General features: G+C 40.7%; 5 protein-coding genes across 8 annotated transcripts; all 5 read right to left on the reverse strand.

Annotated features, from left to right (window-relative positions):
• Positions 1–838: 838 nt before the first annotated feature.
• LOC122765389 (trace amine-associated receptor 13c-like) lies at positions 839–2,338 on the reverse strand. Of its 2 annotated transcripts, none has more exons than XM_044019626.1 (2): positions 2,140–2,338; positions 839–1,952 (listed from the first exon to the last, which is right to left on the reverse strand). In XM_044019626.1, the coding sequence occupies exons 1-2, from the start codon at positions 2,307–2,309 to the stop codon at positions 1,133–1,135; spliced, it is 990 nt and encodes a 329-aa protein (XP_043875561.1). In that variant the 5' UTR covers positions 2,310–2,338; the 3' UTR covers positions 839–1,132. The 2 variants fall into 2 exon arrangements, with proteins under 2 accessions (XP_043875561.1, XP_043875562.1); XM_044019627.1 differs by having other exon boundaries at positions 2,092–2,157.
• A 2,919-nt stretch (positions 2,339–5,257) lies between these two features.
• LOC122765286 (trace amine-associated receptor 8a-like) lies at positions 5,258–6,436 on the reverse strand. 2 transcript variants are annotated; one of them, XM_044019455.1, is made up of 2 exons: positions 6,275–6,436; positions 5,258–6,077 (listed from the first exon to the last, which is right to left on the reverse strand). In XM_044019455.1, the coding sequence occupies exons 1-2, from the start codon at positions 6,382–6,384 to the stop codon at positions 5,258–5,260; spliced, it is 930 nt and encodes a 309-aa protein (XP_043875390.1). In that variant the 5' UTR covers positions 6,385–6,436. The 2 variants fall into 2 exon arrangements, 1 of the variants encoding a protein (XP_043875390.1); XR_006359953.1 differs by having other exon boundaries at positions 6,049–6,077; positions 6,227–6,331.
• Positions 6,437–7,902: 1,466 nt separating this feature from the next.
• Positions 7,903–9,353, reverse strand: LOC122785710 (trace amine-associated receptor 13c-like). 2 transcript variants are annotated; one of them, XM_044051628.1, is made up of 2 exons: positions 9,151–9,353; positions 7,903–8,952 (listed from the first exon to the last, which is right to left on the reverse strand). In XM_044051628.1, the coding sequence occupies exons 1-2, from the start codon at positions 9,318–9,320 to the stop codon at positions 8,133–8,135; spliced, it is 990 nt and encodes a 329-aa protein (XP_043907563.1). In that variant the 5' UTR covers positions 9,321–9,353; the 3' UTR covers positions 7,903–8,132. The 2 variants fall into 2 exon arrangements, with proteins under 2 accessions (XP_043907563.1, XP_043907571.1); XM_044051636.1 differs by having other exon boundaries at positions 9,077–9,216.
• Positions 9,354–17,415: 8,062 nt separating this feature from the next.
• Positions 17,416–18,565, reverse strand: LOC122785732 (trace amine-associated receptor 1-like). The gene has a single exon (XM_044051659.1). The coding sequence runs from the start codon at positions 18,262–18,264 to the stop codon at positions 17,416–17,418; it is 849 nt and encodes a 282-aa protein (XP_043907594.1). The 5' UTR covers positions 18,265–18,565.
• Positions 18,566–24,489: 5,924 nt separating this feature from the next.
• Positions 24,490–25,552, reverse strand: LOC122785727 (trace amine-associated receptor 2-like). The gene has a single exon (XM_044051648.1). It carries the CDS (start codon positions 25,420–25,422, stop codon positions 24,490–24,492), a length of 933 nt encoding a protein of 310 aa, XP_043907583.1. The 5' UTR covers positions 25,423–25,552.
• Positions 25,553–25,985: the final 433 nt, after the last annotated feature.

Raw genomic sequence — 25,985 nt, forward strand, 5'->3', positions numbered from 1 at the left:
GAGAGAGAGAGAGACAGGAAAGGAAGGAAAGACACAAACTAGGGAGAGAGAGAGACTAGGTCAATGACATGATGGGGGGTGGAGTGGCTCAGTGGTTAAGACTGGTACCCTGTGTGCAAAAGACTTCATGGTCGCAACTTCAACTCCACCCCTGGCAGGTTGTACTCAATTCCCTTGTAAGTCGCTTTCGATAAAAGTGTCTGCTATGACATGTAATGTAATGACATATAAAAAGTCATATTCATACCCTGAGTGTGAAAGAGTGCGTGTGAGTGCACCACAGGAAATTCCCCCAGCAGTCTAGGTTTATAGCAGCATAACTAAGAGATGGTTCAGCTCTAATTAGAGATGAACCAGCTCTAATTGTAAGCTTTATCAAAAAGGAAAGTTTTAAGTCTAACTTTAAATAGAGAGAGAGTGTCCGCCTCCCGAACCATCATTGGGAGTTGGTTCTACAGGAGAGAAGCCTGGTAACTGAAGGCTTTGCCTCCAATTCTGCTCTTACAGACTCTGGGAACCGGGGCCAGAGCCTGAGGCTTTTGCACAGTACCGTATGAGCAAAATGGGTTCAAATTCAAAAAGCAATGCACAGAACTGTGTTCAGATTTCTTAAATTAATACACATACATGTTAGAATCAAGGACAGTTAACAGCATAACAGTTTTATTTGTATTGTATGTAACTCAATAAAGGCTGCTAATGTATGTCCATACACATCCGCTATAAAGAATTTATTATTATTATTATTATTATTATTATTATTATTATTATTAATAATAATAATAATAATAATAATAATAATAATAATAATAATAATAATAACAACAACAACAACAACAACAACAATAATAATAATAATGTTAATCCATGACTATTTGTGTTATTACTCATCACTCACATACTTTCTTTAATTGCCACACTCCACTGAACTACTGAAGTACTGGTGACATCAGTGCCAGTGATGTCATCATCACTTAACCTAACAGTTTGTGGCCGTTTTTTTTTCTTTTTAAAATTCACAGAATTAAAACACAAAGATCTTTGCATCCAGTAAACAGAAATGTTTGACACAATCAGCAGAATGCTTTCAGACATTTCAATTTAATATTTTCTTCACAGTCTCTCTTTCCTTCTACGTCACACTCACTTCACGGGAGCCAGGCTGCATAATTTGAAGAGTAAAAATATGTTTAATGGTTTTTCTGACCCACGGGTAGAAAAAGACATAAATCACAGGGTTAAAGGTTGAGTTTAAGTAAAATAACCAAATCACAATGACCGAAGATGATGCCCCGACCAAGGTAGTCTCAGCTGCAGCAGCAAAACAATAATATGGACATGTGCAGAGAAGAAAAACTACCAATACGATACCGAGGGTTCTGGCTGCTTTAATCTCAGATTTCATTGTTTTTACAGTCTGGGAACGCTCCACTGTGACAACTGCCACGTGAGCGCGCATGGCCCGAGCCTGAGACACAGCCACCACAAATACTCTCAAATACAGAACTGATATGACTAAAATGGGGCCTAAAAATGTGGCAATCATAGTAACAAATCCTTCAGCGAAACCGACTACAACTACACAACTTCCATAGCAGGTGATATACATGTCAGGCTGTTTTAAGACATCCCTGAATATCCAACTGCTTTGCACAGTGGAACATAGCCAACACAGACAAACACAGAGTTTAACTCTGGTCAGAGTGACTCTAGTGGTGTAAAACATGGGGTTACAAATTGCTATATAACGGTCGACTGATATGAGCACCATGCTTCCCACTGAAATGTTGACAAGGAGGGCAGCGAAGAAGTAATGCACGACACACATGATGTCGCCCAAGAACCAGCAGCCTTGGTTTTGCAGGAGAACAAGTGGCATCTGCAGGAGACCCACGAGGAAGTCAGCGACAGCCAGAGAGAGGAGGAGGAGGTTGGTGGTGGTGTGGAGCTGCCTGAAATCAGAGAAAATCATCACTGACAACACTGATGTTCTATGTACAACCAACAATATATAATAAGTGATGAGTGCATTCACAGCTACAGTAACAAATCTTATTTAAAGGATTTTTCAAACAAGGTTGCAAGAGAGACCTAAATTTAATCGTATGCTGGAACCACATGGATAAATTGTGACTCTACTTGAAGTGTGAGATAGAGATGATGACCAGCAGGTTTAGGATCACAGTGAGTATCGTGATGCAGGACAGCACAGTGTAAGTGAGCATGGTTTCCACGTATGGACCCGTTGTCCTCCTGCAGGAGGTGTTGATGTGGGGAAAGCAGAGTTCAGCTTCCCCAGGAGCCTCCATGTTCAGAGAGAGAGGAGTTGCTGCCTGGAGCTTTGACAGCTTTCTGATCCAACGTCTTCATCATACAGTTCATTTATCTCTTTCCTTCATCATCATTATGTAAATTCTACCTCATCATCAGGCCATAGTAAAAAAAACAATCACCTGCTACACCTGAATGTGTAACCTCAATTCTAAAACAGATAAGATGCAGTGGAGTGCAGAGACATTTGAAAAGGCAGGGGAAAAAATGACAAGGGCACCTGGTGCGCACCAGTGGGTCAGGTGTTACCAGTATGCTTAAGGCAGGTATGTCCAAAATGCAACCTGGGGTCCAAAGGCAGCCCGACACTGGGTACTGAATTAAAATTGAACATCAACATATTATTGCTTAATTGAGCAAGTTCAAGTTGCGTTTTGTCGCACTGTTTGTCATCTTTTAAAGTGCTGTGTCTTTGAAGATATGCAATAAAGCCTTGGTATGTTATTGAAATATACAGGGACATCATTTACAGCCCTCATTTCATCTAAGGACACCCTTTGGGCCACTGTCATATAGGGGATTTTGTCTATGGAATTCTGTGCAGGAGAGTGGGCCATTTGACACTGACAATCTCCAGAAAATACTGTCTGAAGTACCTGGAGAGAATCGACCACTTGGAGATAGCATGCAAACTCCACACGGAAAGGCTCTCAGTTGAACTGCGATTCAAACCTGTAACCTTTTTGCTGTGAGGCAACAATGCAACACAACATCCTTACATTGTCTTTCAAAAGTGACTCATATGTGAAATCTGCATTTAAACTATTTAACACTTGGGTGGGATAAGCGACTGACCTAAAAATTGCTTGGCCAAAATGGAAGCAAAAGTTATTTTGAGATTTTAAATTCCTATTCCACGCTCCAAAAGCTTAAAAGATATGATACCTCAGCATGAGTCCACTGCCTTGAAGGGACACATGTCAAAAGGGATTATGTGATCATGGGTCATGGCCATGTGTTTTTATGTCAGTCGCTACAGTCATGTTTTTAAGGACGTACAAGTCGCATTGGTGGGAATATCTGATCTGTCCACATAAGGCCTTGATATACTTCTGCACACGTGCCGTGCCAGAGACCAAGACCGCGCTGTTGACTCTTTTCCTCAGGCATCATTCTCACAACACAACACTTGCGCATGCGCGCTTATTACATATAAAAAATCTGCTCACTACGGCAACAATGCTTGCCACTGCAGCAATGTGTGACCCTTGTGTGACGGCCCAGAGCCTGTTATTTGTATACTGGTGTTCTGCTCCTTTAAATGCAGGTCTCTGGCTGAGCTGATTGAGTAACTGATAGCACCTGGCCAGGCCTCCCAGCCTATTTAACCCTGCCTCCCCAGAGACCAGCGTACAATCCCTTCAACAGCACCAGGATGATTTGTTTGTTTAGCTATTCCTTGTTGGACACTGACAACATGCACAACATATGCTTCATCGCATTCATACACCCTCATAAACACTGATTCTGACTTACACACATCATTGTTTCTATGTTTGCACATTTATTTAATAATGTTACTTTTGTTTATACAAAGTTGGTTGTGTTCCCCCCCATTTTGTTGTGGCCTTTGAGCCGGACGTAACACCTTGTCATTAATAATGATTCAAACACACGTTTTCCACTTTGGGGGGGGTAAATAATTCACTGCTGCTTAAAGTTTTTCTGATCAGTCTGAAAAACATATAATGACAGAACACTGGACTTGGACAACTTAACAAAAGGGACATTCAAGGTTTCTTTTAGGTGTAGTTGTATGAGGTTTTGACACATTATCAGTGACTTTGCCGCTTTGCCACTTCCTCTCACGAACATCAGGACGTAAAGAAAAACACATTTTAGACAAAGGTTTACATATCGACACCCTTTTGAGTCTGTTATAATATGCTCATATAATTTTGTTCAGATGTTCTAAAAAAATACTGCATAATATAGAAAGCCATCATTTTTTCGGAATTAAACCATCAGCTGTTATGGACATTTAAAGTCTCAGGGCTCCATGCCCATTTTTGTTGTACTTATCAAATTATGTAGTCAGTGGCATTTGAATTGGAAAGCTGTGACTAAAAGTTGGTCTCATGTATTAATGATCATAGAATCATACACATGTGTATGTAAAGCACAAGCATATCTTGATTAAACTGGTTGTTACAGAACTTTTTTACAGCAGATATAGTGAATCAGGGTGGTGTTATTGTTCAAATGTAAGGGCAGGTATGTTATTGAGGTACAGGGATCATCTACTGCCCTCATTTCCTCTAAGGACACCTTTTGGGAAACTCTCATATAGGGGACACACTAAATACTCCTTTGATAATGTTTTTTCCTGATAATTTTGTTTCCTCTATTTTCTGGATGTGTTGAGACTTAATTAATAATGGCTTTTGCACAATACAGTATATTAGCAAAATGGGTTCAAATTCAAAAGGCAATGCACATAAATGTTTTCAGATGTCTTAATATATGTCCAAACACACATAAATATTATAATGAAACTGTAATATGTTACAATTAGGGACAATATACAACATTTTTATTATTATTGCATCTTACTCCTGTGCTTTCAGTCTTTATCGCTAATGCAATTCATTATTTTTTTATTCTTGCAGTGTTTAAGCTGCTAATGTATGTTTATACACATCCCCTGTAAAGCATTTAATAATCATTTTAATTCATAATTTATGTGTTATTGCTCATCACTCATGTGTATTTACAACACTACACTAAACTACTGGTGACATCAGTGCCAATGGCTTTGATTTTAGGAAGAATTTACCTAAAGTTTTGTGGCCTTTTTTTTCTTTTTTAAGTTCAAAGGATTAAAACACAAAGATCTTTGCATCCAGTAAACAGAAATGCTCGACAAAATCAACAGAAGGCTTTCACACTTTTAATTTAATATTTTCTTCAGAGTCTCTCTCTCCTTCTACATCACACTCACTTCACGGGAGCCAGGCTGCAAAATCTGAAGAGTAAAAATGTATTTAATGGTTTTTCTGACCCATGGGTAGAAAAAGACATAAATCACAGGGTTAAAGGTTGAGTTTAAGTAGACTAACCAAACCATGATGACCGAAGATGACGCCCCAAGCGAGGCAGTCTCAGCTGCAATAGCAAAACAATGATATGGACATGAGCAGAGAAAAAAAACTACCAATACAATACCGAGAGTCCTGGCTGCTTTAATCTCAGATTTCATTGCTTTTACAGTCTGGGAACGCTCCACTGTGACGACTGCAACATGAGCGCGCATGGCCCGAGCCTGAGACACAGCCACCACAAACACTCTCAAATACAGAACTGCTATGATTAAAATGGGGCCTAAAAATGAGGCAATAACATCAACAAGTCCTTCAGCAAAACCGACCACAACTACACAACTTCCATAACAGGTGTTATACATGTCAGGCTGTTTCAAGACATCCCTGAATATCCAACTGCCGTGTACACCAGAAAATATCCAACACAGACAAACACAGAGTTTAACTCTGGTCGGAGTGACTCTGGTGGTGTAAAACATGGGGTTACAAATTGCTATATAGCGGTCGACTGATATGAGCACCATGCTTCCCACTGAAACGCTGACAACAAGGAAAGCGAGAAAGTAATGCATGCCACACATGACGTCGCCCAAGAACCAGCAGCCTTGGTTGTGAAGGAGAAGAAGTGGCATCTGCAGGAGACCAACGAGGAAGTCAGCGACAGCCAGAGAGAGGAGGAGGAGGTTGGTGGTGGTGTGGAGCTGCCTGAAATCAGAGAAAACAACACTGACAACTGATGTTATACGTACATCCAACAACATATAGTACTAGGAGAACTGCAAGATCAGATAAGTGCATTTATAGCTACAGTAGCAAATCTTTAAAGATTTTTCAAACATGGTTGCATGAGAGACCTAAATGTAATCGTATGCTGGAACCATGTGCAGAAGTTGTGACTCTACTTGAAGTGTGAGATAGAGATGATGACCAGCATGTTTAGGATCACGGTGAGAATCGTGATGCAGGACAGCACAGTGTAAGTGATCATGGTCTCCACATAAGGACCCGCCATCCTCCTGCAGGAGGTGTTGATGTGGGGAAAGCAGAGTTCAGCTTCCTCCAAAGCCTCCATGTTCAGAGAGAGAGAGAGAGAGAGAGAGGAGATGCTGCCAAGAGCTCTGACAGCTTTCTGATCCAACATCTTTATCATACAGTTAATTTATCTCTTTCCTTCCTCATCTTACATATGCAAATACACCTAATCACAAGGCCAGAGTAAAAAGACAATCCCCTGCTACACCTGAATGTGCAACCTCAATTCTAAAACAGATAAGATGCAGTGGCGTGCAGAGATATTTTCGAAGGGCAGGGGCAAAAATGTAAAGGGCATCTAATGCCCACCGGTGGGGCAAGCATTACTAGTACGCTTAAGGCAGGCATGTCCAAAATGCAACCTGGGTCCAAAAGCAGCTTGACACTGGGGATTGAATTGAAATTGAACATCAACATATTATTGCTTAAGCAAGTTCAAGTTGCATTTTGTCGCAATGTCTGTCACCTTTTAAAGTGCTATGTCTAATTTAAGATATGCAAGAATGTTATTATGGTATGTTATTGAGGTACACAGGGACATCATCTGCAGCCCTCATTTCCTCTAAGGACACCTTTAGGGACACTCTCATATAAGGGATTTTGTCTAAGGAATATATGAGTAATATGTTTATGCAATTTTATTCAGGTGTTCTAAAAAATACTACATAATGATTTAAATTCATCATTTTTTTCACCATGAAACAAACATGTTACTAAAAAAACTGGTTTCCCGTCAACCATCAACAGTTAAGAACATTGAAAGTCTCAGGGCTCCATGCACATTTTCGTTGTACTTCTCAAATTCTGTAGTCAGTGGCATTTGGATTGGAATGATGTGACTGAAAGTTGGTCTCATGTATTAATGATCAAAGAATCATACAACATGTGTATGTAAAGTACAAGCATGTCTTAAATAAACCAGATGTAACAAACGTTTTTTTAACAGCAGATATAGTGAATCAGTGTTGTGTTATTGTTAAAATGTAAGGGCAGGTGACACTAAATACTCCTCTAATATTTTTTTTTTTCCTTATAATTTTGTTATTTATAAACTACATACATGTTTCCTGTATTGTCTGGATGTGTTGAGACTTAATTATGCTGTATGGTTAATACAGCACTGCAACAACAAACAATGGTTCATAATTGCTTTTACTCAGTACTGTATCAGGGAAAATGGGTTCAAATTCAAAAAGCAAGCACAGAAATATGTTCAGATTTCTTAATATATGTCCATACACACATAAATACAATAATGTAAATATAATGTTAGAATTAGGGTAATTTAAGAATATATAACAGTTTTATTTTTATTGTATGTTACTCCTGTGCTTTCAGTCTTCTTTGCTTGCGACTCTAATGCAATTCAAAGCATTATTTTTTTTTATTCTTACAGCTTTTAGGCTGCAAATGTATGTACATACACATATATATATATATTTACATTATTAGAAAGCATTTAATAATAATTTTAATTCATAATTATTTGTGTAATTTCTCATCACTCATTTACAATGTGTAATTACTACACTCCACTAAACTACTGGTGACATCAGTGCCAGTGGCTTTGATTTTTTTAAACCTTTTTTGGCCAATTTCACTTAATTCACAGGATTAAAACACACAAAGATCTTCATCTGCATCCAGTAAACAGAAATGCTCGACAAAATCAACAGAAGGCTTTCACACGTTTGAATTTAATATTTTCTTCAGAGTCTCTCTCTCCTTCTACATCACACTCACTTCACGGGAGCCAGGCTGCAGAATCTGAAGAGTAAAAATGTTTTTAATGGTTTTTCTGACCCACGGGTAGAAAAAGACATAAATTACAGGGTTAAAGGTCGAGTTTAAGTAGAGTAACCAAACCATAATGATTGAAGATGACGCCCCAAGTGAGGTAGTCTCAGCTGCAGCAGAAAAACAATAATATGGACATGAGCAGAGAAGAAAAACTACCAATACAATACCGAGAGTCCTGGCTGCTTTAATCTCAGATTTCATTGCTTTTACAGTCTGGGAACGCTCCACAATTACGACTGCGACTTGAGAGCGCATGGCCCGAGCCTGAGACACAGCCACCACAAACACTCTCAAATACAGAACTGCTATGACTAAAATGGGGCCTAAAAACGTGGCAATAATATCAACAAGTCCTTCAGCGAAACCGATCACAACTACACAACTTCCATAGCAGGTGATATACATGTCAGGCTGTTTGAAAACATCCCTCAATATCCAACTGCAATGTACAACAGAAAATATCCAACACAGACAAACACAGAGTTTAACTCTGGTCAGAGTGACTCTGGTGGTATAAAACATGGGGTTACAAATTGCTATATAGCGGTCGACTGATATGAGCACCATGCATCCCACTGAAACGCTAATAACAAGGCCAGCAAAGAAGTAATGCACGACACACATGACGTCGCCCAAGATCCAGCAGCCTTCGTTGTTTATGAGAAGAAGTGGCATCTGCAGGAGACCCGCAAGGAAGTCAGTGACAGCCAGAGAGAGGAGAAGGAGGTTGGTGGTGGTGTGGAGCTGCCTGAAATCAGAGAAAATCAACACTGACAACTGATGTTCTATGTACAACCAACAACATATAATACTAGGAAAACTACTAAAGCAGATAAGTGCATTCATAGTTATAGTAGAAAATCTTCAAGGACCTTTCAAACATGCTTGCATATGAGACCTAATTTTCATCATATGCTGGAACCAAGTGTAGAAATTGTGACTCTACTTGAAGTGTGAGATAGAGATGATGACCAGCAGGTTTAGGATCACGGTGAGTATCGTGATGCAGGACAGCACAGTGTAAGTGAGCATGGTCTCCACATAAGGACCTGTCGTCTTCCTGCAGGAGGTGTTGATGTGGGGAAAGCAGAGTTCAGCTTTCTCCGGAGCCTCCATGTTCAGAAAGAGAGAGAGGAGATGCTGCAGAGAGCTCTGACAGTTTTCTGATCCAACATCATCATCATACAGTTAATTTATCTCTTTGCTTCCTCATCTTACATATGCAAATTCCACCTCATAGTAAGGCCGGAGTAAAAAAACAGTCCCCTGCTATGCCTGAATGTACATCCTCAATTCTAAAACAGATGAGATGCAGTGGCGTGTATAGACATTTGGAAGGGCAGGTGCAAAGATGAAAAGGACACCTAGTGCGAACTGATGGGGCATGCATTACAGTACATTACATGTCATTTCGCAGACACTTTTATCCAAAGCGACTTACAATAAGTGCATCTAAACTTTTGGGTACAAACAAGAGCTAGAAGTAAGTAAGAGCTTCAAGTAAACCAAACTATAAAGTGCTAGTCATAAGTGCGATGTATAGGCAAGTTTCTTTCTTTTTTTTTTTTTTGTCGTCGACACCTTAGTCGAAGTAGAGTCGGAAGAAATGTGTTTTCAGTCGGTGGCGGAAGATGTGGAGGCTTTCCGCTATCCAGATGTCGATGGGGAGTTCGTTCCACCATTTGGAGCTCGGACAGTGAACAGTCTTGAGTTCTGCGAATTCCTCTGCAATCCTCTCAGTGAGGGGGCAGCAAGCTGGTTTGCCAATGCAGAGAGTGGGCAGGCTGGGGTGTAGGTTTTGATCATGTCCTGGATGTAGGCTGGACTGGATCCGTTTGTAGCATGGAATGCAAGTACTAGAGTCCTGAAGCGGATGCGAGCAGCTACAGGAAGCCAGTGAAGGGAGCGGAGGAGCGGTGTAGTGTGGGAGAATTTTGGTAAGTTGAAGAGTCGAGCTGCTGCATTCTGGATGAGTTGCAGAGGTCGTATGGCACACGTAGGGAGAACAGCCAGGAGGGAGTTGCAGTACTCCAAGTGTGAGATGACAAGAGCCTGGACCAGAACCTGTGCCGCCTTCTGGATTAGAAGAGGCCGTATTCTTCTGATGTTGTGCAACATGTATCTGCAAGATTGAGCTGTTGCAGCAATGTTGGCAGTGAGGGAGAGATGGTCATCAAGTGTCACACCCAGGTTCCTTGCGGTATGAGAAGGAGCTACCACAGAGTTGTTGAGGGTGATGGTTAGATCTCTGGTGGGAGAGCCCTTTTCTGGGAGAAAAAGAAACTCAGTTTTGTCGAGATTGAGCTTCAGGTGATGGTCTGACATCCACTGAGAGATTTTAGTCAGACAAGCGGAGATCCGATCTGCTACATGTGTTTTGGAGCTGGGAAAAGAGAGAATGAGTTGGGTGTCATCGGTGTAGCTGTGATAGGAAAAACCATTTGAGTGAATAACAGAACCAAGAGAGTTGGTGTATAGAGAGAAGAGGAGAGGGCCCAAGACAGAACCCTGAGGGGCCCCAGTAGCTAGAGGACAGGGTTCCGACACAGATCCTCTCCAGGTTACTCTGTATGCATGCATGTCCAAAATGCAACCTGGGGCCAAAGGCAGCCCGGAATCTTATCTTATACTTCATAAATCCCCTTAGGGAAATTATTTCACTGCATTTGACCCATCCTAGAATTAGGAGCAATGGGCAGCCACACTGAGTAGCGCCCGGGGAGCAACGGGGATTGGGTACCTTTCTCAGGAATACCCCAGCCCTTTTGACCTGGTCGGGACTTAAACCGGTGACCCTCCAGTTACAAGCCAAGTTCCCTTTCCACTTGGCCACGGGCTGACCCGGGGACTGAATTATAATTGAACATTAACATATTATTGATTAATTAAGCAAATTCAAGTTCTATCGCAATGTCTGTCACCTTTTTAAGTGCCGTATCTTTGAAGATATGCAAGAAAGCCTTGGGATGTTATCGAGGTATACAAGGACATCATTTAGAGCCCTCATTTCATCATATCGGGGATTTCAAATGGGCTATGTTGTGGGCCGCCATTGTTGTGGTGGCTGTCCAGAGCTTTCACTGTAAGATGGTCAATGCTTGTCATGGCAGTAACCCCTGAACCCGTTGGTGGACTCTAGTGGCAAGGGAGTATCAACAACGGGGTATCACACTTCTCAGCCTCCTGGGTGAGATCTATTTGGGGGTCCTGGAGAGGAGGTTCAGTCAGACAATCAAACCTCAGATTCGTCCTGGTTGCCGAACAGTGGACCAGCTGTACACCCTTGGCAGGGTCCTGGAGGGTGCATGGGAGTTTGCCCAACCAGTCTACATGTGGTTTGTGGACTTGGAGAAGGCGTTCTATCATGTCCCTCTGGGAGTACGCCGGGAGATAGGGTACCGGAACCCTTATTAAGGGTCATTCTGTCCCATTATTACCGGTAATCAGAGCTTGGTCTACATTGCCGGCAGTTAGTCGGATCTGTTTCAGTTAGGGGTTGGACTCCACCAGGACTGCCCATTGTCTTCGGTTTTGTTCATAACCTTAAATGTCAGAACATGCCAGCGTCTTTGAGTGTCTATAAAAGCGCTATATAAATTTGATGTATTATTATTATTATTATTATTATCATTATTATTATTATCATTAGAATATCTAGATACAGCCAGGGTATTGAGAGAGTCCGGTTTGATGGGCCCAGGATTGGGTCTCTGCTTTTTGCAGATGTTGTCCTGTTTGCTTCATCGGGCCGTGATCTTCAACTCCCACTGGAGCGTTTGGCAACTGGGTGTGAAGTAATTTTTTCACTACGAAACAAATGTGTTACTAAAAAAAATGTTTTCCTGTTAACCATTAACTGTTATGGACATCTAAAGTTTCAAAGCTCCATGCACATTTTTGTTGTATTTGTCAAATTTTGTAGTGAGTGGCATTTGGATTTGAAAAATGACTGAAAGTTGGTCTAATGTATTAATGAGTCTTGAACAAACTTTACCTTTTTTACAACAAATATAGCGAATCAAGGTTTTGTTATTGTTCAATTGTAAGAGCAGGTCACACCAAAAACATTTTAATCCTTTTTTCTGAAAATGTTGTTATTTCGAAAATACAGTAATGCTTTCTGGTTGTCTGTAAGTGTTCCAATAATATGATTAAGTGACAATTATACTCTATGGTCATTAAAGCATTGCTAAAACAAACAAACAAAAGTGGGTTAAGGCTTTTGCACAGTACTGTATATGAGAAAAATGGGTTTATATTCAAAAAGCAATGGACAGGAATGTGTTCACATTTCTTAATATATATCCATACACACATGAAATCTATAATATCACTGTGTAATATGTTAGAATCAAGGACAGTTAACAATATATAACGGTTTCATGCAATTAAATTTTTTTTGTCTTTTATGTATGGCCATGCACATCCCCTATAAAGCATTAAATAATAATGTTAATTCATAATTATTTTTGTTATTGCTCATCACTCATGTACTTTGTGTAATTGCTACACTCTACTGATCTACTGGTGACATCAGTGTTGTCACCACTTTGATTTTAGGAAGATTTTACCTAACAATTTGTGGCCATTTTTTATCTTTTAAAATCACAATAATTAAAACACATAAAGATCTTTGCATCCGGTAAATTCATCCATTTTAATTCATATTTATTTATGTTATTGCTCATCACTCATTTGTGATTACTACAGTACTGGTGACATCAGTGCCAGTATTTTGTGGCCTTTTTTTTCTTTTTAAAATTCACAGGATTACAACACACAAAGATTGCATCCAGTAAACAAAAATAATACAAAAAAGGAGGCTTTCACATATTTGAATTCAATATTTTCTCCAGAGTCTCTCTCCTTCTACATCACACTCAATTCACGGGAGCCAGGCTGTAGAATCTGAAGAGTAAAAATGTGTTTAATGGTTTTTCTGACCCACGGGTAGAAAAAGACATAAATCACAGGGTTAAAAGTCGAGTTTAAATAGATTAACCAAATCATAATGATGATCGAAGAGGATGCCCCAAGTGAGGTAGTCTCAGCTGCAGCAGCAATACAATAATATGGACATGAGCAGAGAAGAAACACAATAATAACAATACCGAGAGTCCTGGCTGCTTTAATCTCAGATTTCATTGCTTTTACAGTCTGGGAACGCTCCACTGTGATGACTGCGACGTGAGAGCGCATGGCCCGAGCCTGAGACACAGCCACCACAAACACTCTCAAATACAGAACTACTATGGTTAAAATGGGGCCTAAAAATGTGGCAATCATAGAAACAAGTCCTTCAGCAAAACCAACTACAATTACACAACTTCCATAGCAGGTGTTATACATGTCAGGCTGTTTAAAGACATCCCTGCATATCCAACTGCCATGCACACCGGGATATATCCAACACAGACAAATACAGAGTTTAACTCTGGTCAGAGTGACTCTAGTGGTGTAAAACATGGGGTTACAAATTGCTATATAGCGGTCGACTGATATGAGCACCATGCATCCCACTGAAACGTTGACAAGGAGGGCAGCGAAGAAATAATGCACAACACACATGATGTCGCCCAAGAACCAGCAGCCTTGGTTTTGGAGGAGAACGAGTGGCATCTGCAGGAGACCAACGAGGAAGTCAGCGACAGCCAAAGAGAGGAGGAGGAGGTTGGTGGTGGTGTGGAGCTGCCTGAAATTAGAGAAAATCAACACTGAAACCATTCATGTTGTATGTAGAAATTTTGTTACAAACAGCTATCATACTAATATTACGGAGGACTAGAAAAACAGCAAGTTGCATTTACAGCCACATATGCTATAAAAAAAGTGATGCTGCCTATGTAGCCATGTGAAAAAGTTTTGACTCTGCCTGAAGTGGGAGATAGAGATGATGACCAGCAGGTTAAGAATCACAGTGAGCACAATGATGCAGGACAGCACAGTGTAAGTGACCATGGTCTCCACGTAAGGACCCATCGTCCTCCTGCAGGAGGTGTTGATGTGGGGAAAGCAGAGTTCAGCTTCCATATTCAGAGAGAGAGAGGAGATGCTGCTGAGAGCTCTGACAGCTTTCTGATTCAATGTCTTCATCATAAAGTTAATTTATCTCTTTATTTCTCATCTTACATATGCAAATTCTACCTCATCATCATTCTAAAACAGATGAAATGCAGTGGCGTGCAGAGACATTTGGAAGGGCAGGGGCAAAAATGAAAAGGGAACCTAGTTTGCACTGGTGGGGTAGATGTTACTAGTACGCTTAAGGCAGGCATGTCCAAAATGAAACCTGGGGTCCAAAGGCAGCCTGACACTGGGGACTGAATTCAAAGACAATATCAGCATATTATTGCTTAATTGAACAAGTTCAAGTTGTGTTTTTTTGCAATGTTTGTCACTCTTTAAAGTGCTGTCTTTGAAGATAAGCAAGAAAGCCTTGGTACGGTAATAAGGTATACAGGGGCATCATTTACTTCCCTCATTTCATCTAAGGACATCCTGTGGGACACTGTCATATTGTGAATTTTGTCTATGGAATTTGGTGCAGGAGATCAGGCCGTGGTCACAAAAATGAAAAAAATGTCAGTCAAACAAAAACTTCCAATCATATTGAAAGGCCCAAACAAATGAATTGGATTGTAATGCATCTTATCTAATCCAACCCCCTATTCGTGCACTAATTGCGCATGCAAGAAGATAGTTGAGGCAACGTTATGGCAGAACAATAGGCGTTGGTTGCAAATGAAAGTTTTTTTGGGAAAGCTGCTGCCAAGAAAAAGACTGATGCAGAGCGATTCAACGACCAGAGTGAACATTGGTGCTGCATTTGAACAGTCGCATATTCATTGTGAAATCCTGTGTTTCGGAGGCGTAGCTTTGGAGGGAAAGTCCGAAAAAGGGGGCAGGACCTATGAATTCAAAATGTAGCCTGCTTGAACAGTTTTTTCCAGTATATCTAACCCTACCTTAAGTGTGTTTACGTTGTGTTTTGTCAAAGTTTGAAAGTTTCAAAAGTGCTATGTCTTTGAAGATATGCAAGAGAGCATTGGTATGTTATTGAAGTATAGAGGGACATCATTTACAGCCCTCATTTCCTCTAGGGACACTGTCATACGGGGGATTTTGTCTATGGAATTCGGTGCAGGAGAGTGGGCCATTTGACACTGACAATCCTTAGGTTCTAGCCAGAAAATACTGTCTGGAGTACCTGGGGAGAACGGACGTGCACTTGGGGATAGCATGCAAACTCCACACAGAAAGGCTCTTGGTTGAACTGGGATTCAAACCTGTAATCTTTTTGCTGTGAGGCAACAATGCTATCTAACTGCCTTACGTTGTCTTTCAAAAGTGACTCATGTGTGAAATCTGCATTTACACTGGTTAACATTTGGGATGAATAAGCTACTGACCTAAAAATTGTTCGGCCAAATGGAAGCAAAAGTTATTTTGAGATTTTAAATTACAATTCAACGCTCCTATGGCATTTGGATTTGAATAATGACTGAAAGTTGGTCTAATGTATTAATAAGTCTTGAATAAACTTGACTTTTTTCCCAACAGATATAGCGAATCAGGGTTGTGCTATTGTTCAAATGTAAGGGCAGGTCACACGAAAAACATTTGAATCCTTTTTTCTGAAAATTGTGTTATTTAGAAAATACAGTCATGCTTTCTGGATGACTGGATGTGTTTCAATAATATGATTGAAATATAATTATATTGTATGGTCATTAAAGCATTGCTAAAACAAACAGTAGTGGCCTAAGGCTTTTGCACAGTACTGTATATGAGCAAAATGGGTTCAAATTCAAAAAGCAATGCACAGAACTGTGTTCAGATTTCTTAAAGGCGACATAGACCGGAAGCTCCAATTAACGCTGCATTTGTGTGTATCTGCGTCATTTTATGAATATCGTTTATGAAACCCTAAAGTTTCAGAATAAACAGTTCAGCCACTGCTGAGAAAATAGGGTTTTATTGTTTTCCTGGGCTCTGCGAAGCGGATCGGCCCTTCCGTATGTTGATGTTGTCATCAGTAAACCTCACCACTCCTCTCACCACTGTAGCGCCTCCTGGTGCGGGCACTAGTCCGGGCACATCCGGTTGCGTACATTCAACCGCAGAAGAACAAGAACTACTCTCGTTGTAGCTGCTGAGATGCAGACCATCCACCATGCCAGAGGGGGAGCTGTGTATCTGAGAGTTGGCCTACCAATTACGTCACTTCCAGGTACCTGGCCAATCACAAGACAGTGGGAAAGCTCTCGTTGGCTGGCCAATCACAACACAGTCCACGTTCTGGGGGTGTGATTTTGGTCTGAAACAGCGCGGCTGACGAAAGCCTCAGTGAGGAGATATTTTTATCGGCTCGTTTGCAGCGACTAGGAGGTTTTTAACCATGAAAACAAGTTAATATATGTAAGTAGACCTCCATAACTAACATATATGTGTGATACAAGCATTCAATGTCACCATTAATATATATCCATAGACACATATGAATACTATAATATCACTGTGTAATATGTTAAAATCAAGGACAGTTAACAATATAACAGTTTTATTCTTATTGTGTGAGATGGAGTGGATTAGTGGTTAAGACCGGTACCCTGTGTGCGAAAGACATCATGGTCGCAAGTTCGATTCCAACCCTGGCTGATTGTACTCGATTCCATTTTTAGTCGTTTTGGATAAAAGCGTCTGCTAAATGACATGTGATGTAATGTAATATGTTACTCCTGTGCTTTCAGTCTGCTTTGCCTGTGGCTCTAATGCAATTCATTATTTTTTGTTCTTGCAGTGTTTAAGCTGCTCATGTATGCCCATACACATCCTCTATCAAGCATTTTAATTCATAGTTATGCATGTAATTACTCATCACTCACGTGTTATTACGACACTTCACTGAATTACTGGTGACATCATTACATTAAATTACATGTAATTTAGCAGACGCTTGTATCCAAAGCGACAATAAGTGCATTTAAACATTTGGGTAAAAACAAGAGCTAGAAGTAAGTGCTTCAAGGAAGCCAAAGTATGAAGTGTTTTTTTTTTCAGTGCCAGTGTTTTGTGGCCTTTTGTTTCTTTTTAAAATTCACAGGATTACAACACACAAAGATCTTTGCATCCAGTAAACAAAAAAACAATAAAAAACAGGAGGTTTTCACACATTTGAATTCAATATTTTCTTCAGAGTCTCTCTCTTCTTCTACATCACACTCACTTCACGGGAGCCAGGCTGCAGAATCTGAAGAGTAAAAATGTGTTTAATGGTTTTTCTGATCCACGGGTAGAAAAAGACATAGATCACAGGGTTAAAGGTTGAGTTTAAGTAGATTAACCAAATCATAATGATCGAAGATGTTGCCCCAAGAGAGGTCTCAGCTGCAACAGAAAAACAATAATATGGACATGAGCAGAGAAGAAACACAATAATTACAATACCGAGAGTCCTGGCTGCTTTAATCTCAGATTTCATTGCTTTTACAGTCTGGGAACGCTCCACTGTGACGACTGCAACATGAGCGCGCATGGCCCGAGCCTGAGACACAGCCACCACAAATACTCTCAAATACAGAACTACAATGATTAAAATGGGGCCTAAAAATGTGGCAATCATAGAAACAAGTCCTTCAGCAAAACCGACCACAACTATACAACTTCCATAGCAGGTGTTATACATGTCAGGCTGTTTTAAGACATCCCTGAATATCCAACTGCCATGCACACCGGGATATATCCAACACAGACAAATACAGACTTTAACTCTGGTCAGAGTGACTCTGGTGGTGTAAAACATGGGGTTACAAATTGCTATATAGCGGTCGACTGATATGAGCACCATGCTTCCCACTGAGACGTTGACAAGGATGGCAGATAAGAAATAATGCACGACACACAAGATGTCGCCCAAGAACCAGCAGCCTTGGTTTTGGAGGAGAACGAGTGGCATCTGCAGGAGACCAACGAGGAAGTCAGCAACAGCCAGAGAGAGGAGGAGGAGGTTGGTGGTGGTGTGGAGCTGCCTGGAATCAGAGAAAATCAACACTGAAACCATTCATGTTGTATTGAAAAATTGTGTTACAAACAGTTATAATACTAACATTACAGAGGACTAGAAAAACAGCAAGTTGCATTTACAGCCACATATGCCATAAAAGAAAGTGATGCTGCCTATGTAGCCATGTGAAAAAGTTTTGACTCTGCCTGAAGTGGGAGATAGAGATGATGACCAGCAGGTTAAGAATCACAGTGAGCACAATGATGCAGGACAGCACAGTGTAAGTGACCATGGTCTCCACGTAAGGACCCATCGTCCTCCTGCAGGAGGTGTTGATGTGGGGAAAGCAGAGTTCAGCTTCCATATTCAGAGAGAGAGAGGAGATGCTGCCGAGAGCTCTGACAGCTTTCTGATCCAATGTCTTCATCATAAAGTTAATTTATCTCTTTATTTCTCATCTTACATATGCAAATTCTACCTCATCATCATTCTAAAACAGATGAAATGCAGTGGCGTGCAGAGACATTTGGAAGGGCAGGGGCAAAAATGAAAAGGGAACCTAGTTTGCACTGGCGGGGTAGACGTTACTAGTACGCTTAAGGCAGGCATGTCCAAAATGAAACCTGGGGTCCAAAGGCAGCCTGACACTGGGGACTGAATTCAAAGACAATATCAGCATATTATTGCTTAATTGAGCAAGTTCAAGTTGTGTTTTTTCGCACCGTTTGTCACCCTTTAAAGTGCTGTCTTTGAAGATAAGCAAGAAAGCCATGGTACGGTATTAAGGTATACAGGGGCATCATTTACAAGGACATCCTATGGGACACTGTCATATTGTGGATTTTGTCTATGGAATTTGGTGCAGGAGAGCAGGCCGAGAGCTCTGACAGCTATTTGATCCAACGTCTTCATCATGCAGTTCATTTATTTCTTTCCTTCCTTATATTACATGTGCAAATTCCACCTCATCATAAGGCCAGAGTAAAAAAACAGTTCCCTGCTATGTCTGAATGTGTAACCTCAATTCTAACGCAGATTAGATGCAGTGGCGTGCAAAGACACTTGGAAGGGCAGGGGCAAAAATGAAAAGTGCGCACCAGTGGGGTAGGCATTGGTAGTACGCTTAAGGCAGGCATGTCCAAAATGCAACCTGGGGCCAAAGGTTGCCCGGCACTGGGGACTGAATTGAACATCAACATAGTATTGCTTAATTAAGCAAGTTCAAGTTGTGTTTTGTCGCAATGTGTGTCACTTTTTAAAGTGCTCTGTCTTTGGAGATATGCAAGAAAGCCTTGGTATGTTATTGAAGTATACAGGGACATCATTTACAGCCCTCATTTCATCTAAGGACACTGTTGGAACAATGTCATACTGGGGATATCGACTATGGAATTTCCCCTGTCAGAAAGAGTTTTAACACCCACCTATGGCAGAACTTTTCCACAGCATTCGATGTGATTGATCACGACCTCCTACTCCAAAAGCTTAAGTGTTATGGGTTTTCTCTGCATGCAGTTGCCTGGGTTAGTAGTTACTTGTCAAAAATAACACAAAGGGTTTTCTTTAATGGGAGCCTCTCAGACAGTCTAGAGGTGGAATGCGGTATTCCACAAGGAAGCTGTCTGGACCCTTTAATATATTCTAATTTTTAGAAATGACTTGCCCTTGGACTTCCGGTGGAGAGGGGAATGGAGTAGATGCATGCATCGTGCTCTCCCGCGCTGACCTGTAAAAACATACCTTTTTGCAACCCAAACCCGACTCGACTTCTATGTAAGAAGAAGTAATATTTTGCACATGCCTCATGGCCACCGGAACCAGGTTGGCTAAGGAAAGAGAAACCGTGAGAGACGACTCGACCACCATGGATAGCCAGATTAGCATGCCCGCTCTGACTAGCTTGCTAGAACACCGCCGCTCTATATCGGCGGCGCTGTCCACCGAGCTTGGGGCGGCGTTTATCTCTCTCGAAGCTAAACTTGACACGGTGCAAGTTACTGTGAAAAAAGTGGACACGGAGAGGATGGTGTGGCTCTTAGATCAAATAGTTAGTATTGACACACAATATGCCGCCGCACCTACTCCCTCTCTTTATGACCAACGTCTCAAATTTCAGGCTGAGTTTATCTCTTGTCAACATCTAAGGTTGAAACAAAATTTTTTTGAAATGGGAGATAAGGCGGGCAAACTCCTTGCCCATCAGGCTAGAACTGCAGCTCTCTCGAGACTAATCCCCAGGATAAAATTGTCATTGGGAACAGTGGTCACTGACCCCAAATTGCTAAATGATGCGTTTTTGAATTTCTACTCTGACTTGTACACATCTGAGTACTCACCTGAGGTTTGGAAGAGCCATAACCCCCTGGAGATGTTCTCGTATCCTAAAGTTGATAGTAGTCTGTCTGACAAATTAGGCACACCAATCACTACGGCTGAGGTACAGGAAGCGATTGGACAGCTACAAAGTGGAAAATCCCCGGGCCCTGACGGGTTTGTGGTAGAATTTTACAAAGCATATTCAATCCTAATAACCCCACATTTGGTTAACGTTTATAATGAATCCTTTGATAGCAGCAGTTTGCCACCAACCCTATCGGAAGCTAACATTTCTCTTTTATTAAAAAAAAGACAAAGACCCCTTGAATTTAGCAACTATAGGCCCATTTCACTTCTAAATGTGGACCAAAAGATTCTTGCCAAGGTCCTGGCCTCTCGCTTGCAACAAGCCCTACCAGCCCTAATTTCCACGGACCAGACTGGGTTCATGGCTGGAAGGAACTCCTCATCTAACACTAGGAGACTTCTCAACATCATTGGCTGGGGGAGCCAATGATGTTGAGAAGTCTCCTAGTGTCTACCCTGTCTCACCTGAGGTGGTAATTTCTTTAGATGCTGAGAAAGCGTTCGACAGGGTTGAGTGGGAGTATTTGTACTATGTCCTGTCTAAATTTGGTTTTAGCTCTGACTTTATCGCATGGATTAGACTGCTTTATGAATCTCCAACCACCCATATCCTTACAAATGGAGCAGGGTCGCCCCCTTTCGCCCTCCGTCGGGGTACCAGACAGGGATGCCTCCTCTCCCCCCTCCTGTTTGCTCTAGCTAACGAACCACTGGCCATCTGGCTTCGGGGGGAGGGGAGAGTCGAGGGCATCACCAGGAATGAGGTCACCCATAAACTGTCCCTGTATGCGGATGATTTGTTATTATATGTGTCAAACCCTGCGTCATCCATCCCTGTTATTACAGACATTCTAACACAATTCGGCAAATATTCTGGTTACAAATTGAATTTTAATAAAACTGAACTTCTCCCTATCAATCCCCTGTCTAAAAAGATGCTACAGTCTTCTTTTCCATTCAGAGTTGTTGCAGAGGGGTTTCGATATTTAGGCATATTCATCACTGCTTCTTTTAATGACCTTTTCAACAAAAATGTTCGCCCTCTCATTGATAAGTGCAAGCTTGACCTGGCTCGTTGGTCCTCTCTCCCTATTTGGCAGAGTTAATCTGGTAAAGATGGTGATTCTACCTAAATTTCTCTACCTGTTCCAACATATTCTGATTTTCATCAGACGATCCTTTTTTCAGCAGCTAGATCAGACAATATCATCCTTTCTGTGGTTGAATAAGCCCCCCCGTATTAGAAAAGCTGTATTACAACTCCCCAAAAAGCTGGGCGGTCTTGCTCTACCCAATCCTATTCAATACTATTGGGCATGCAATATTAACAAACTCATTAATTGGATTGACAGAGGTGCTGATATAGGCCCCTCTTGGGTTCAGTTAGAGCTACGGTCCTCAAAGTTTTCCTTATAGTCCCTCCTTACTGCGCGACTCCCCCTCAAGATGCATAATATCTCACAGAACCCTGTTGTTACCAACTCACTAAAAATTTGGATCCAATTTCGTAAACACTATGGCTTGAATGATCCCTCAACTTTAGCACCGGTTGTTAAAAACCATTTATTCCCGCCCTCCCTGTCAGACTCCACCTTCACTATGTGGCGTAACAAAGGGTTATTGCATGTCAAGCACCTTTACAAAGATAACATATTTACTAATTTTACAGAGCTTGCAGCCAGGTTTGAACTACCTCAATCTCATTTTTTCCGGTTTCTTCAGGCCAGGCACTTTGTTAAAGGTGACATAGAATGCTTGTATCACACATATATGTTAGTTATGGAGGTCTACTTACTGGTGTTCTGCTCCTTTACCTGCAGGTCTCAAGCTGAGCTGATTGAGTAACTGATAGCACCTGGCCAGGCCTCCCAGCCTATATAACCCCGCCTCACCAGAAACCAGCATGCAATCCCTTCACCAGCACCAGGATGATTTGTTTGTTTAGCTGTTCCTTTGTTAGACACTGACATAATGCACTACACGTGCTTAATCGCATTCATACTCCACTTATTCTGACTTACACACCTCTTTATTTCTGTTTGCACATTTATTTAATAAATTTGACTTTTGTTTATACCTATTTAGTTGTGCATCTCCCACTTTTGTTGTGGCCTTTGAGCCGGTCGTGGCACCTTGTCATTAATATTGATACTTTTGGTGATTCAATCACAGCTTTTCCACTTTGGGGGGAAATAATTCACTGCTACTTAAAGTTTTTCTGATCACAAACATTTAATGACAGAACACTGGACTTGGACAACTTAATAAAAGAGATATTTCAGATTTCATGAGGTGTAGTTGTATGAGGTTTTGACACATTATCACTGACTTTGCTGCTTTGCCACTTCCTCTCACAAACAACATGGCTGCGAACCAGGACGTAAAGAAAAACACATTTTAGACAAATGTATAATTATCTACACCCTTTTAAGTCTGTTATATGAGTAATATGTTTATGCATTTATTTTCTTGCTGTTATACAGCGTTTTCTGTAAGTAATTTTGCTCAGATGTTCTAAAAAATACTACATAGTCATTTAAATCCATAATTTTCTTACCATGAAACCAATGTGTTATTAAAAAAAAAACTGTTTTCCCATCAATCATGAAATGTTACCGCCATTTAAAGTCTCAGGGCTCCATGTCCATTTGTATTGTACTACAATACATAATACAATAAGTGTAGTCAGTGGCATTTGGATTTGAATAATGACTGAAAGTTGGTCTAATCTATTAAAGAGTCTTGAATAAACTTGAACTTTTTCACAACAGATATAGCCAATTAGTATTGTTATTGTTCAAATGTAAGGGCAGGTCACACCAAAAACATTTTAATCCTTTTTTCTGAAAATGTTATTTCAAAAATACAGTCATACTGTCTGGAAGTGTTCCAATAATATGATTAAGTGATAATTATACTGTATGGTCATTAAAGCATTGCTAAAACAAACAATAGTGGGCTAAGGCTTTTGCACAGTAATGTATATGAAGAATATGGGTTTAAATTCAAAAAGCAATGGACAGGAATGTGTTCAGATTTCTTAATATATATCCATAAACACATGAATTCTATAATATCACTGTGTAATATGTTAGAATCAGTTAACAATATATAACGGTTTTATTTTTATTGTATGTTACTCCTGTGCTTTCAGTCTTCTTTGCCTGTGGCTCTAATGCAATTTTTTTTTTGTCTTTTATGTCTTTTATGTATGTCAATGCACATCCCCTATAAAGCATTAAATAATAATGTTAATTCATAATTATTTTTGTTATTGCTCATCACTCATGTACTTTGTGTAATTGCTACACTCTACTGATCTACTGGTGACATCAGTGTTGTCACCACTTTGATTTTAGGAAGATTTTACCTAACGATTTGTGGCCATTTTTTATCTTTTAAAATCACAATAATTAAAACACATAAAGATCTTTGCATCCAGTAAATTCATCCATTTTAATTCATATTTATTTATGTTATTGCTCATCACTCATGTGGGATTACTACACTCCACTAAACTACTGGTGACATCAGTGCCAGTGTTTTGTGGCCTTTTTCAAATTTGCAGGATTAAAACACACAACAATGTTTGCATCCAGTAAACAAAAACAATACAAAACAGGACGCTTTTATCCAAAGCGACAATAAATGCATTTAAACATTTAGGTAAAAACAAGAGCTAGAAGTGCTTCAAGTAAGCCAAAGTATAAAGTGCTTCTTTTTTTTTCAGTGCCAGTGTTTTGTGGCCTTTTTCTTCTTTTTAAAATGCACAGGATTACAACACACAAAGATCTTTGCATCCAGTAAACAAAAAAACAATAAAAAACAGGAGGTTTTTACACATTTGAATTCAATATTTTCTCCAGAGTCTCTCTCCTTCTACATCACACTCACTTCACGGGAGCCAGGCTGTAGAATCTGAAGAGTAAAAATGTGTTTAATGGTTTTTCTGACCCACGGGTAGAAAAAGACATAAATCACAGGGTTAAAAGTCGAGTTTAAATAGATTAACCAAATCATAATGATGATTGAAGAGGATGCCCCAAGTGAGGTAGTCTCAGCTGCAGCAGCAAAACAATAATATGGACATGAGCAGAGAAGAAATACAATAATAACAATACCAAGAGTCCTGGCTGCTTTAATCTCGGATTTCATTGCTTTTACAGTCTGGGAACGCTCCACTGTGATGACTGCGACGTGAGAGCGCATGGCCCGAGCCTGAGACACAGCCACCACAAACACTCTCAAATACAGAACTACTATGATTAAAATGGGGCCTAAAAATGTGGCAATCATAGAAACAAGTCCTTCAGCAAAACCAACCACAATTACACAACTTCCATAGCAGGTGTTATACATGTCAGGCTGTTTAAAGACATCCCTGTATATCCAACTGCCATGCACACCGGGATATATCCAACACAGACAAATACAGAGTTTAACTCTGGTCAGAGTGACTCTGGTGGTGTAAAACATGGGGTTACAAATTGCTATATAGCGGTCGACTGATATGAGCACCATGCATCCCACTGAAACGTTGACAAGTAGGGCAGCGAAGAAATAATGCACAACACACATGAAATCGCCCAGAAACCAGCAGCCTTGGTTTTGGAGGAGAACGAGTGGCATCTGCAGGAGACCAACGAGGAAGTCAGCGACAGCCAGAGAGAGGAGGAGGAGGTTGGTGGTGGTGTGGAGCTGCCTGAAATCAGAGAAAACAACACTGAAACCATTCATGTTGTATGTAGAAATTGTGTTACAAACAGTTATCATACTAATATTACGGAGGACTCGAAAAACAGCAAGTTGCATTTACAGCCACATATGCCATAAAAAAAAGTGATGCTGCCTATGTAGCCATGTGAAAAAGTTTTGACTCTGCCTGAAGTGGGAGATAGAGATGATGACCAGCAGGTTAAGAATCACAGTGAGCACAATGATGCAGGACAGCACAGTGTAAGTGACCATGGTCTCCACGTAAGGACCCGTCGTCTTCCTGCAGGAGGTGTTGATGTGGGGAAAGCAGAGTTCAGCTTCCATGTTCAGAGAGAGAGAGGAGATGCTGCCGGGAGCTCTGACAGCTTTCTGATCCAATGTTTTCATCATTAAGTTAATTTATCTCTTTATTTCTCATCTTAAATATGCAAATTCTACCTCATCATCATTCTAAAACAGATGAAATGCAGTGGCGTGCAGAGACATTTGGAAGGGCAGGGGCAAAAATGAAAAGGGAACCTAGTTTGCACTGGTGGGGTAGACGTTAGTAGTACGCTTAAGGCAGGCATGTCCAAAATGAAACCTGGGGTCCAAAGGCAGCCTGACACTGGGGACTGAATTCAAAGACAATATCAGCATATTATTGCTTAATTGAGCAA

The sequence above is a fragment of the Solea senegalensis genome, linkage group LG2 (genome assembly GCF_019176455.1).
Source record: "Solea senegalensis isolate Sse05_10M linkage group LG2, IFAPA_SoseM_1, whole genome shotgun sequence".
NCBI classification, from domain to species: domain Eukaryota; kingdom Metazoa; phylum Chordata; class Actinopteri; order Pleuronectiformes; family Soleidae; genus Solea; species Solea senegalensis.

What these genes read in the sequence shown, in the direction of transcription:
- LOC122765286 (XM_044019455.1), bottom strand. Translation starts at nt 6,384, where the DNA reads ATGGCGGGTCCTTATGTGGAGACCATGATCACTTACACTGTGCTGTCC. An exon ending in ATCTCTATCTCACACTTCAA is followed by an intron (nt 6,078 to 6,274) that starts GTAGAGTCACAA and finishes CTCTGATTTCAG; the next exon opens with GCAGCTCCACACCACCACCA.
- LOC122785727 (XM_044051648.1), bottom strand. Translation starts at nt 25,422, where the DNA reads ATGCAACTTGCTGTTTTTCGAGTCCTCCGTAATATTAGTATGATAACT.
- LOC122785732 (XM_044051659.1), bottom strand. Translation starts at nt 18,264, where the DNA reads ATGGTTTCAGTGTTGATTTTCTCTGATTCCAGGCAGCTCCACACCACC.
- LOC122765389 (XM_044019626.1), bottom strand. Translation starts at nt 2,309, where the DNA reads ATGGAGGCTCCTGGGGAAGCTGAACTCTGCTTTCCCCACATCAACACC. An exon ending in ATCTCTATCTCACACTTCAA is followed by an intron (nt 1,953 to 2,139) that starts GTAGAGTCACAA and finishes CTCTGATTTCAG; the next exon opens with GCAGCTCCACACCACCACCA.
- LOC122785710 (XM_044051628.1), bottom strand. Translation starts at nt 9,320, where the DNA reads ATGGAGGCTCCGGAGAAAGCTGAACTCTGCTTTCCCCACATCAACACC. An exon ending in ATCTCTATCTCACACTTCAA is followed by an intron (nt 8,953 to 9,150) that starts GTAGAGTCACAA and finishes CTCTGATTTCAG; the next exon opens with GCAGCTCCACACCACCACCA.